Genomic DNA, 13,436 nt, shown 5'->3' with positions numbered 1-13,436 from the left:
GTGGCGCAGTGTGCCCCCCCCCAAAGCCTCTCCCCCCCCCATTATCACTGGCCACAAGTCGTCGTTGTCCCCCCCCCCATTGTTATATGGTGGCCACAGGGTCCCACCCCCTTCATTGGTGGCAGTGACAGATTACACTGCTGGGGCTCAGATCGTTACCATGGCAGCCAGGACGCTACTGAAGCCCCGGCTGCCATGTTCAGCTCCCTGCTGCTGTGTGCACAAAGCCCAGGGCAGCAAGGAGATGTGTGAGATCCTATTCACCCTGATAGAGATCTATCAGGGTGAATAGCACAAGGGTGTAAAAAGATCCAGGTTCTAGTCCCTAAGGGAAGAAATGGTTATTAAATAAAAAGTTTAAAAAAACACCAAAATACTAAAAGTTTAAATGGCCCCCTTCCCAGTTTTACATAAAAAATTTACAAACAATAAAGAATAAACATATTACATATAGCCACGTCCGAAAAAGTGTGAGCTATTAATATTACTAAATATTTCCGCTTGGTGAAGGCAGTAACAGAAAAAAAAACTCTAAACCACGCAATTCGCCATTTTTAGTCACCTTGTCCCCCAGAAGATGTCCCTGGATGTGAGAGGCATGTGGTGCTGTATTCTCCTATATGTAGACCTGGCTCACTACTGGGACCTGCGTCTCATCTTCTCAAAGTCCTTTTTTTTAAATTATCACTATATTACCATTTTCAATTTGGCGACTAAAAAATGTAATTTGGCTCCTAAATTTTTTAGTTTAGGAGCCAATGGCTCCTGGTCATTTTTTTTTGTCTGGAGCCCTGGTTATGTGCGCAGTTTAGGACACATGAAGGGACACATAGGGCCATGAGGGGGACCAGCATAAGATGCTATATGTGTGTCTTATGCTGGCCCCCCTCATGGCCCCATGTGTCATAGCACACATTCCCTATAACAGCGTCCTCCTCAGGTCCCCCGCATAACAGCGTCCTCCGCAGGTCCCCCGCATAACAGCGTCCTCCGCAGGTCCCCCGCATAACAGCGTCCTCCGCAGGTCCCCCGCATAACAGCGTCCTCCGCACGTCCCCCGCATAACAGCGTCCTCCGCACGTCCCCCGCATAACAGCGTCCTCCGCACGTCCCCCGCATAACAGCGTCCTCCGCACGTCCCCCGCATAACAGCGTCCTCCGCACCTCCCCCGCATAACAGCGTCCTCCGCACCTCCCCCGCATAACAGCGTCCTCCGCACCTCCCCCGCATAACAGCGTCCTCCGCACCTCCCCCGCATAACAGCGTCCTCCGCAGATCCCCCGCATAACAGCGTCCTCCGCACATCCCCCGCATAACAGCGTCCTCCGCACATCCCCCGCATAACAGCGTCCTCCGCAGATCCCCCGCATAACAGCGTCCTCCGCAGATCCCCCGCATAACAGCGTCCTCCGCAGATCCCCCGCATAACAGCGTCCTCCGCAGATCCCCCGCATAACAGCGTCCTCCGCAGATCCCCCGCATAACAGCGTCCTCCGCAGATCCCCCGCATAACAGCGTCCTCCGCAGATCCCCCACATAACAGCGTCCTCCGCAGATCCCCCACATAACAGCGTCCTCCGCAGATCCCCCACATAACAGCGTCCTCCGCAGATCCCCCACATAACAGCGTCCTCCGCAGATCCCCCCCATAACAGCGTCCTCCGCAGATCCCCCACATAACAGCGTCCTCCGCAGATCCCCCACATAACAGCGTCCTCCGCAGATCCCCCACATAACAGCGTCCTCCGCAGATCCCCCACATAACAGCGTCCTCCACAGATCCCCCACATAACAGAAAATCCAAGCAAATAGACCTCTAGCACAATTCCCTTTAAATATTGCATCGCACATCGTTATCGCAATTTTTAGGGCCCTAATCGCAATCGCACAAAATTCCCATATCGTGCAGCCCTAGTGGGAATACCCTGCTTATGGAAAGAGGTGAGCCCGACAGATGTACAGGTTCCACTGGTAGAGCAGGCACTACTGGTTGTGCAACTACTCCGTCAATAGAAGGAGGGTAATGCTAATGGTAATGTCGTAAGGATCTACAGTATGCGATTCTGGTGCAACTAGTCCGCCTATAGAAGGTGGAAATCCAACCGGACAGAAGATAACCAGGATTAGTGCAATTACTCCGCCTAAGGAAGGAGAGTAATGCTACAGTCTGTATAGGTTCCAGTGGTAGCGCAATTACTCCATGGAATGAGAATAATGTCACAGAATGTACAGTACCCAGTGGAAGTGTAAATACACCCACTATGGAAGGAGGGCAATACTACCGGGAATATGATCCAGTGGTAGTGCAAATATTTCACCTCTGGAAAGATGCCTTGCTACCGGATGTATAGGGTCCTATGTGCAAATACCCTGCCTATGAAAAAAGAGCAATGATACAGGATGAATAGGATCCAGTGGTAGCGCAAATACTCCGCCTAAGAAAGGAGGGTAATGCTACAGGCTGTACAGTATCCAGTGGTAGTGCAAGTACTCCGCCTATGGAAGGGGGTAATGCTACAGGTCGGACAGTATCCAGTGGTAGTGCAAGTACTCCCCCTAAGGCTGGGTTAACATTGGCGTTGCGGGTGACGTGCGGGTGCGTTGCGGGAAAATGCGTGATTTTTCCCCGCGAGTGCAAAGCGTTGTAATGTGTTAGCACGCACGTGAGAAAAATCAGCATGTTTGGTACCCAAACCCGAACCGGTCTTCTTCACAGAAGTTCAGGTTTGGGTAGGTGTTGTGTAGATTTTATTATTTTCCCTTGTAACATGGTTATAAGGGAAAATAATAGCATTCTTAAAGGGGTTCTGCACTTTGTTTAAACTGATGATCTATCCTCTGGATAGATCATCAGCATGTGATCGGCGGGGATCCGAGACCCGGGACCCCCGCCGATCAGCTGTTTGAGAAGGCAGCGGCGCTCCAGCAGCGCCGCGGCCTTCTCACTGTTTACCGCCGGCCCAGTGACGTCACGACTAGTATCAACTGGCCTGGGCGCGGCTAAGCTCTGTTCACTTGAATGTAGAGAGGATAGATTATCAGTTTAAACAAAGTGCAGAACCCCTTTAAGAATGCTATTATTTTCCCTTATAACCATGTTATAAGGGAAAATAATAAAATCTACACGACATCTACACAGGGAAAGGAAGGTAATACTTACCTAGACCGTTTCTACCCACCCCGATTCCAGCAGTGTCACCTTCCTCAGTGTGCTGCTCCTTGGGAGGGGGGCGGCTACACCGGTAACAGGGGGGACTTCTAGAAGAAGTAGATAAGGCGACACTGTAGCTGGCAGGTAACAGTGGATTTGAGATCCGCTGTTCCTCCTTGTCTTCCAGATGTGGGGAACGAGCAGCAGGCTTGAGGACCCGCTGGTCTCCCCCCTCAAGTGTGGGGAAAGCAGGTGGTTAGAGCCCACCTGTAGCCCAAACCTAAAAAAATAACAAGATCTTTCGCAGACCTGCAGAAAAAATGTCTGCCTCCGACGGACACTAAGCTAAAACTGATTAGCTCAGTGTCTGCAGGAGGGGTATAGCTGAGAGGAGGAGCTAACACTTTTTTGCTCAGCGTCGCCTCCTAGTGGCAGCAGCTATACCCATGGTCTTGTGTCCCCCAATGATATGAGCGAGAAAAGTTATGGGTGTCAGACTATGGCGATGCAAAGAATATTTTTTATTTTTTTTTCCGGAGAAGGTTTTTATTTTTATTTCATTAGTAAAACATAATAAAAACAAAATAAATTTTGTATTGCTGTAGGGCTGCATTCACACGACGTGAAAAACAGCCATCATTTTCAGAACAATTGAAGTCTAGGGGCAAATTCACATGGCGTTTTTTTTCAATGGCCAGTGAAATAAACCATCCGGAAATAGGACATGTCTTATTTTTGACCGTTTTTACAGACCAATGGTCCACATACCATTTAAGGGGGCAGTTTTTTGAAAGCCATGATTTTAGAAAGCAGCCATTAAAAAAAAAAAAAAAAAAGTACAGTTTTTGCCACGCATTTTTTTTTCGTGTGAAGGTATCCTTAATTTGAGCACCAGCTGAGATCCGTTTGCGTCAGTTCCGTCAGACATTAGTCATTTTTGACGGCAGACAGGACTTGTCCTCCTGTCAAACATGCCTGACAGAGCTGACACAAACTGATGTCTGAAATAAGACGGATCAGTCATTTCTAATTTTTCTGAGGGATCATGAGAACGGAAAGCTCAATGAAGATGTGAACTCCGCCTTGGGCCTCATACACACCGCCATGATTTTGGTCCTGCATTTTTTCGGATCGGATGCGGACTCATTCATTTCATTGTACTATCCGCATGTCCTTTCCACTTCTCTGCAAAAGAGATAGAACATGATTGATGTCCTATACTCATCTCCCCGATTGCTCCGACGCACTCAACTTCCTGCTGACTTCTCGCCACGGCAGGAAATGGCGGTGGACGCCCCTCAGCCAATCACCGACTGCATTCGCAGATTCCAACCCCATGCACTACAGCAATAATCTTGTTTGTATACACTGTGGACGGTCTGGGGTATCCATAACCAAATTTTGCACCAAAACCGGAGCGTTGTGAAGAGCAACAATTCCATCCGTAGGCAACTTGAGCGCCTAAAACCCTATGTCACGTGCTTCAAGATCCTCCAGTAACATAGAGGTGGCGAGGAAGGTCATGTGACCGTCACGGCCTCCGTTCCCCGATATTAGAGGGTCACTACTGTGCACTTGCCCCGAGGTGCTTATAGTTAGTAGCAGGTTTGCTGGAATCCGATGCCCTGGCCGCGCCAATTGTGCCTTTCCATGGTTTCCTATGGATTTTTACTGTCCCATAGTCATTTAGCTCTGAAGATTTGTAAAAGAAAGAAAAAAACGACAAAGAACTACAAGTATCAGCATAACCGATTGGAAGCTGCAGCTGGAATCGGACAAGCAGCACATACATGTGTTATAAGAGTCAGAAGGACAGAAAACATGACTAAAGTCTTTAAAACCCCACTTACATGGCTGAACTCTGCCGCAGACAGGTGACAGTGACAATCCACAAAGCCTCTGCTCCAGTCCATGAACGCCTGAACCGCACTACTAGCCCAGCAGGTACGCGCTAGACGCATGCGCACTGGCCGGCAATGGCCGCCATCTTTGTACACCTTTTGCCACATGAATGCGAGCTGAAAACGAAGAAAGATAATAATACTCCTGACGCAAATAGCATTTAAAATATAATGCAGACTCTATCAGCAATATTTGAATATTGTAAAAAAATATATATATATATATATATATGAATGTAGGGACGGTATCGTGGAGTACTAAGATCGCGTCGTCACTTCCGTTGCGATTCGAGCCAGGGTGTGATGTGCTTAATATTATTTGACTACTGTGTTTCTGACGTACTTGTATTAATAGTTCTGAGGGTAAAGGATGCATTCATAAAAAAATATATTACTCCGTTATCCAGGTTTAGGATGCGGAACTATAGTTCGGTAGCTTTATTCTCGCGGGGACGGGTTCGGCGAAGGGACACGTCCGGCGCCGGGCTTCCGGAATTTTGAAAATGGCGGCAAATGGTGACAGCCCGAAACGGAGAAGTTTACGGTTGCAGAGAGGGGGTGATAAAAATGTGACACCCGATTCCCGGAGCCTTCAGGAGTCTTCCAGCGGCCGCCGGACATCAGGCCCCAGAACTCGGCTGTCTGCTGGAAAACGGGATGAGGTGGGGTCTGGAGGGGGCAGTTCTGACAAGAGACCCCAGGGGAGGTCCAGGGGGCAGAAAGCAGAGGACCCTGGTGGTAACAGCAGAGCTAGGGGCGCTACTGCAGCTGGTGAGGGGGTCACATCAGGAGGCACCCCCGCTGTGCTCTCTACTGAAGACCCAGCACCACTACCCCCTGCTGAAAAACAGGCACCAGTACCCCCCACTCAGGAACAGGCACCAGTGCGCCCCGCTGACCACCAGGGACCAGTACCCCGAGCTGAGGGGCTGGCACCAGTACCTCCCACCGAGGACAGGACGCAGAGCACTCCGGCTCCTCCTGAGAAATCCCATATCATTAATGGGAAAACGATCGAGACAAGAAGAAGTCGAAACGCTGTCCAAGACAATGGAAGTCCAAGCCGACTGGAGCCAAAGAAAGATGAAGGATCATCCCCCTTTATGGTGTGTAAACCTTACGGTCCAGCTGAGCCTTTTGGGCGACTTCCCTTTCTGTAATGTTACCAGAGCCGCGACCGTTCCCTGCTGGACTGATTTTTATCTCCGGACCCTTCCCCTCTCCTGACATGTCTGATGTCGGTAGCATTGATTCTTATGGCTCTATGTTTTGCCAATCGTCTGGTATTTTTACTAAAAGTTATGAATGAATCGCCAGCAGCTTGCAGTAAAGGTACAGATGGGTGTTACCAGTAGGGTGTGTGTCCTTGCACAGTCTGACGCCAGCAGCATTGATTGGACCGAGTCAGACACACCCGCTACTGGTAACACCCAGTGGTGCCCTGACTGCTGGCAATTTATTTGTAAAGTTCTAGCAGGAATGGTACATCACAGAGTCATAGGAATAGATGCTCCAGAATTATTACATGGGGGGTGGAAGTAGTTACTGAAACTGACATGTCGGCAGAGGGGACACGTCCTCTTTAATACAAGCTGTCTTGTAAAGGCCACTGACGTGGGTCACCGCAGCTTTCTGGTCTAGATCTTGAATTCAACATGAAATAATTCTGGAACATCTTTTCACGTAAGGCTACTGTCACACCCGCGTTTTTACTGGATACGGCAGGGTTCAGCAAAAATGCTGATAATACAACCATCTGCCTCTGTTATGAACGGATCTGGTTGTATTATCTTTAACATTGCCAAGACGGATCCGTTATGAACTCCATTGAAAGTCAATGGGGGAAGGATCCGTTTCCTATGTGCCAGGTTGTGGCAGAGAAAAACGGATCCATCCCAATTGACTTACATTGTGGGTCATGACAGATCAGTCTTGTTCCTATGACGGATCTCAGTGTGAAAGTAGCCTAACTCTGTGTTAGGACTCATGCACACGACCGTATGCCCTACGAGACATACGATCCGTGAGCGGGCCGTATGTCCCAGAGTGGCATACATCGTGCGCCCGGGAGCGCACAGCATCATAGATTACAATGAAGCCGTGCACGTCGGGCCGCCCTCGGTGCTATTGTCCCGCACTTATAAGAGCAGGACGATAGTCCGGCGGGCGGCCCGATGCGCACAGTAACATAGTAACCTCTGATGCTGTGCCCACGATGTATGCTGCTCTGGGACATATGGCCTCGCTCACGGACCGTATGTCTCGGAGGGCATATGGTCGTGTGCATGAGCCCTTATGCTGTTCCTCTATTATTCCCTCTGTGGATAATTTGAAAACTTGGCATTCCTATTCCCCTTGTTGGTGGGGTCGTTTTTCTACCCCGACTGGTGGTTGCTGTCAGACTGTATACTGACGCACTCCATTCAGTAGGTAAATGGTGACATCCAGTCACTTCAGTTATACACTTCTAGGAGGAATAGCTGAGGCAGGATGCAGAGATCTACGGTGTATATCGTTCCCTAAGACTGCTGCTGTTACGGGTTTTAAAGCTGACCATGCATTATAGATCCCTTCTCCCGACTTGGCTTGTCTTCTGTATGAGAGAGGGGACGAAGCTGTTCCTGGACACCTCCGGTGGCCTATCTTGCTAGGAGCAAAAGGATTGGGCATGTTGAATAGGAGTGAAGGTGATGGGATCAATTAAAAGAACACTCTTGGCAAAACTGATGTATAGCCTGTTATATCAGTTTTACAAGGAGTTTTCCTTCAACTGAAATCCTTCTTTAAAGGAGTCCTCTAACTTCATGTAGAGAAAGTTAAAGGAGTTGGGCTGAGATTTGTATTGATGACTTCTCATCGGGATAGGTCACAAACATCACCCTCACCGTTTAGCTATTTGAAGAGGAGGCGGCGGTCCATGCAAGCGCCGCTTCCTGGTCTTCACACTGCGCGTCGTCTCCTGTGGAGCAGCAGTGTAATTACAAGTACTCGCTCGATTCAAGTGAATGGAGTGTGTACTCATCATGACACTACACTGCCGAGACGAAGTGTGCAGTGTAATGAACAGAGAGCTGCGCTGGCATGGAGCGCCACCTCCTTGTCAAACAGCTGATCCGTTGGAATGCCGGGTATTGGACCCTTGCAGATCAGATATTGATGACCTATCCTGAGGACGCTGCCGAGCCCCTTTAAATCTAATGTATCGTGATTGCCCATATTGCCTCCTTTGTTGGCTTGATTCATTTTTCCATCACATTGTACACTGCTTGTTTCCAGGGGTTACGACCACCGAGCAATCCAGCAGCGGTGGTCGTGCTTGCACACTATAGGAAAAGCACTGGCCTCTCTGGTGGCCTGGCGCATGCATAGGCCGACACTTTTTCCTATAGTGTATAAGCACGGCTACTGCTTCTGGATTGCAGGTTAGTTCAGGGCTCGACAAATCCCAGGCGCCAGGTCGCCATGGCGACCAGGAATTTAGTATTGGCGCTTGGGTATTTGTCAGCCCGTTTTCAAAGGTGCCCGGGCGACGGGTGCGGAGCTGCCGTTCTGTCCGGAGGCAGCACCGTTTGAAACAGCTCCGTCACAGCACACAATAGCAGAGACGGTGGCAGCAGGGAGGGGAGGGACTCGGGAGGAGTGTAATCTGATCCTAGAGTGGAAGCTGCTTCTGCCAGCCCCTCCCCTCCCCGCCCACCAACCAACCAGAGCTGAGGGGGCAAGGCAAGGACTAGCAGCTCTGAGTCACTGACACAAGTACAGGGAGAAAGAATCGAATGAGTCTCAGGTTAAAAGAATCTAAAGATCCGACTCAGTTAGTGACTCATTCGATTCTTTGAGTTAAAAGAACAGTCAGTCAGACTCTAGAACAGGTTACACTGAGGCTGATGCTTTTGCAGCAGTGATAAGATTAAGGGACAGGAGCAGAGAGATGAGAGAAGTGACAGGACACAGTTTAGATTACAGTTTGAATTAACCCTTTAGGATCAAATTGGCTTCTCAAGGAGATCTATGTTAAAGGCATCCCTTCTTCTGTCTCATTCAGTAGCTATAGAACTAAGGCTACTTTCACACTTGCGGCAGGATGGATCTGGCAGGCGGTTCACCCTGTCGGATCCGTCCTTCCGTTGTTTCGCCAGACCACCGCTCCGTCCCCATTGACTATAATGGGGGCAGAGCTCTGGCGCAGCACGGCAGTGCATGGTAAAAGTACTGCATGTCCAACTTTTTAGTCCGGCGGCCTCTAACCGCGAACTGCCATGCTGCGCCGGAGCTCCACCCCCGTCCCCATCATAGTCAATAGGGTCTGGGGACGGAGCGGCGGTATATGTAACATGGTATACAGCATTATTGGGGGGGGCTCTATGGAGAAGTGGGGGGGGGGCACTATGGGCGCACCTACTAGGGGCTTTATGACGCGGCTCCGCCTGGCTCCTAACTTTTTTAGCTGGCTCCTACATTCCAAGGAAATTTGTCAAGCCCTGGGTTAGTTGTAACCATGATAATTAGCAGTTATAGGGGATAACTATTCGATTGGTGGGGGTCCTACTGAGGTAAAAATAAAGCCCCATGTGTTATTGAAAAAAAGGTGCAAAAATTTACTTAACCGAACAGGAAAAAAAAAAACGATGGCCAAAAAAAAGACGTACTGAAACAAAAGAAAATGTGGCTGGTCAGGAAGGAGGGTAAATGAGGGTATATACATATATAAACACACACTGTATGATAAATATGAATTCTGATTTTGAAATGAAGAAATTCGGTGTCTTGTTGGTATTACAGGTTAACCATGGAAGAAATGATGTGAGAAGAGCGGCGTCTTCCCAGGTGAGCAGAGGAGGAGAGCAAGAAGCTGTTGGAAAGATCAAAGATGTCACCCATGAAGGTAAAGAGTCCTCCAGCACAAGAACGACGAAAGGTGGGGAGAAAGCAGGACCCTCTATAGAGACAACTGAGAGAACTGATGTGAAAGAGGCTGGCCCTTCAGGTGTCTACAAAGTGGGGAGCGGTGAGAACGCCGGGCCCTCCAGACAAAGCGCCTCAGGGGACAGAGAGAACGCAAACAGCTCTGTGCAAAGTCCATCTAAACGTCCTGGACGTGGTACCAAGAGCCCTATAAAGAATGCAGATCAGGGAACGTCTGATACGGCTTCCAGCTCTGCTCCCCTGAGAGACAGCAAGGTGCAGTGTACCTCCAAGCCGCTGTTACAGGAGGTGCTGGGAATGTGCGCCGAATTCAGCAAACAAATTTTGGAAAGCCAGAATTACCTAAACGAGGAGCAGAGGCAGCTGGAGCACAGGAACGTCATCTGGGTAAGAAGAATACTTAAGTCTGATTACTTCACTCTAAGAACTCGTTCACCTATATTCTTAAAGGGGTATTCCGGTACATCTGTAGGGTTTATAGTTTCCCACAGAATCACTGGCCCAACATTTGTGGTGTAAAGCTTGGTTCTTGGGGCTGCGACCTGTAACAGCATGATCTTTGTTGGTCGAGCATGCTCAGTTCCAACCTTTGGACTTATAAGAGTTTGTAACTGGGAACTAATGTGAGAAGCCCAGCAATGAGGGAGCACGATATAAGATGCACCTTGGCTGTAGACTTGCTCTTTAAGGCTGGGTTCACACGAGCGGATGCCGTGCGTGGCATCCGCTCTGTGAAAGAGTGGCACGGAGCATTATCAGTCATGTTAATGCTCCGTGCTTCTGCAGTCTGCATCGGGTCTTGGCACTCTTTCACGGAGCGGATGCCACGCACGGCATCCGCTCGTGTGAACCCAGCCTAATAGTCGGGGGGAATACAGAAGAACAGCCTGGAACTGAGGTCAGCAATGCAGTAGGTCTGTAGTCTGCCCGCACATAGGCAGCTGTTGCATACAAGCCCACACACTGTGCCAAGGGGGAGCACATGGGGAGCGTCTGCCTTCTTTCAAGATTCACGTCTGAATGCTGGAATACCCCTTTAAAGTTCCCATACACCTTTTAGATAGATGTCACATTTGTATTCAGAAGTGAAAGTGGAATAACATGTCACACTCCTGGCAGTGACTAATTCCCATGGGTACAAAGGATTGGGTATCTTGGAAACTAATCATCTCTTGTCAGGCAAGATTCGGCACACCCTACACACGACACACGTTTGATAGTTTGTCGGTCCCGCTAAAAGCAGCAGAGCAGATCCTCTGCATTAGTATGGCATTATAGCTGAGAAGACTCCCTTCAGCAGGGGAAGTCAGATGGGGTCATCTATTTGGCTGCCAGAGGGAGAAGGAGACCAATTCTGTCCAGGAATACCGCAAACTATTTTAACCCCTTTCCAACCTCTGCCGTACTCGTATTTAAACATGGTGCTCGTTCAGAAGCTGGGCAAATACCGTAGCCGCTGATTGCCTTCTGTTTTGCACAGCAGACACCCAAAAGCAACGTCTGTGATTGCTGTTGACGCCGATCACGGACGTTTCGCTCCCCAGATGCTGTGGTCAGTTGCAACCCGACATCTGAGAGGTCTTTCTGTGGGAGCCTTGCTCTTTCTGAAGGATCAGAGACCTGCCACAGTGACGTGCCTGTGGGGAAAAAAAAGGGTTTTGAAAAAATATATATTGGTATTAAAACAAGCAAAACTATATAAATGTGGCATCGCTGTAATTGTACTGACCCAGAGAATGAAGGGCACAGGTCAGTTTTACAGCATATTGAACACTGTAAAGACAGACCCATGAAACTATAGCGGAATTGCATTTTTTTTCCAATTTTCCATTCTTCTGGAATTTTTTCCAGCTTCCCTCTACATTCTATGCAATATTAAATGGTGCCATTAGAAAGTACAACTTGTCCCGCAAGAAACAAGCCCTCATATGGCCATGTGAACGGAACAAGAAAAAGTTATGGCAGGGAGTAAAAAACAAAAATTCATAAACGTAAAATCATGAGGTTTTGAAGGGGTTAAACAACAGTTTAACAGTTTTTCCACATGAGAACAATTCATAGAAGAATGCAGCAGCTTCGCTCGACCGTTTCCTTATTTACAAAACACTTAAAAGGGGTTAGTAAAGGACCTACTAGTCACATGGTCAATCCCCTGCTGTCCTGGTGGTCCCGTCTGTCTTTAAAGGGGTCCTCTCACTTGGCAAATGGCATTTATCATGTAGAGGAAGTGAATACAAGCCGCTTACTAATGTAATGTGATTGTCCTTATTGCTTCCTTTGCTGGCTGGATTAATTTTTCCATCACATTATACACGGCTTGTTTCCATGGTTACAACCACCCTGCAATCCATCAGCTGTGTCCGTGCTTGCACCCTATAGGATGAAATCTTCTGCAAAACTGCATCAAATCCACACCAAAAACACATGTGGAATTTCTGCAAGTCTGCCGCCACTCGTATGCATGTAGCCTGTCAGCAGTGTCAGCCTTGTGCATGAGACCACTACAGCCTATCACAGTCCTCATTGGTCACGTGCGGAAGTTTGGTACGTCATCACACAATTAAAGGGAATGTGTCATCAAAAAATGACCTATTGTTTAAATCATGATTTTATAGTCAGAAAATATTTAAAGAATTTTTGATATTTTAAATTTTCCATGCCAATGTCTATATATCCTGCAGTTTTCCTACTGGCCCCTAAGCCTAATAATAGACCTGTACAGTTCACTTTACTGCAGTTCCCGTATTTTTTGCCCTATAAGATGTGTCCCCCTTACCCCCCCCCCCCCCCCCCCCCCCCCCCCCCCCTCCAAAGTGGTGGTGGGGGTTAATTCACATAGCGGCTATGATCTGAGGTCTAATTGGGGGTTATTTACATTTGGGGTCTAATTAACATTGGGGGTCTGAGCTGAGGTCTAAGGAAAAATAAATTTTTACTTATTTTCCTCCTCTAAAGCCTAGGTGCATCTTATAGGGTGAAAAATACGGTATATATTTTTCTAATCCTGCCTGTAATGATACCACCTTTGTGTATAGATAAGACGGGATCCACCATTCACAATAGGTGGTTGTCAGAGCTTCTCTATTCCTTCCTTGTACAATGACCTCTGCACAGAGCATGCCTAGAAGACTCTCCCACAGAAGTCAATAGGGGCCCCTCCTGACCATTGTGTCTATGGCCCATGGGGCTGCCGTAAAGCAATTTATTTATTTTAAAGCTTTATAAATGCTGTTAAGAAAAGCTCAGGCACGATGGCCGCCCCCCATAATCCTGTTCAGAACCTAGACTAAAAAAAAAATCTATAATCCAGAAAATAAAATCGGATTTAAAAAAAGGAGACTTGTTACTATCTGGTTTTAACTGACGAATAACATTTTTGGTGACACATTTCCTTTAACAAAGACTGGCGGGACCATCAGCAGCTGGATGGGTGAGGGCTTGGACCAGAGGAGGAACA

At 48.3% G+C, this 13,436-nt stretch overlaps 2 protein-coding genes across 5 annotated transcripts in view; one reads left to right on the top strand and one right to left on the bottom strand.

The window, feature by feature from the left end:
- The window catches only part of LOC120999495 (putative deoxyribonuclease TATDN3), a 42,254-nt gene extending 37,134 nt beyond the window's left edge, over window positions 1-5,120 (bottom strand). For all 3 annotated transcript variants that reach the window (XM_040430406.1, XM_040430407.1, XM_040430408.1), the window contains exon 1: window positions 5,003-5,120. In XM_040430406.1, the coding sequence (XP_040286340.1) occupies window positions 5,003-5,113 (111 nt within the window). In that variant the 5' untranslated portion in view covers window positions 5,114-5,120. The remainder of the gene's footprint in view (window positions 1-5,002) is intronic.
- Window positions 1-13,436, top strand: part of NSL1 (NSL1 component of MIS12 kinetochore complex) — a 28,761-nt gene that overhangs the window by 10,104 nt on the left and 5,221 nt on the right. Inside the window, exons 2-3 of one of the 2 annotated variants that reach the window (XM_040430404.1) lie at window positions 5,846-6,159; window positions 9,836-10,366. In XM_040430404.1, coding sequence (XP_040286338.1) covers window positions 6,157-6,159; window positions 9,836-10,366 — 534 coding nt within the window. In that variant the 5' untranslated portion in view covers window positions 5,846-6,156. Of the gene's footprint in view, window positions 1-5,521; window positions 6,160-9,835; window positions 10,367-13,436 lie in introns of those variants that run through there. The other variant, XM_040430403.1, reaches the window with a different exon arrangement.

This window comes from Bufo bufo, chromosome 4 (genome assembly GCF_905171765.1).
Source record: "Bufo bufo chromosome 4, aBufBuf1.1, whole genome shotgun sequence".
Taxonomy (NCBI): Eukaryota; Metazoa; Chordata; class Amphibia; order Anura; family Bufonidae; genus Bufo; species Bufo bufo.
This window is presented reverse-complemented; position numbering and strand designations above follow the sequence as displayed.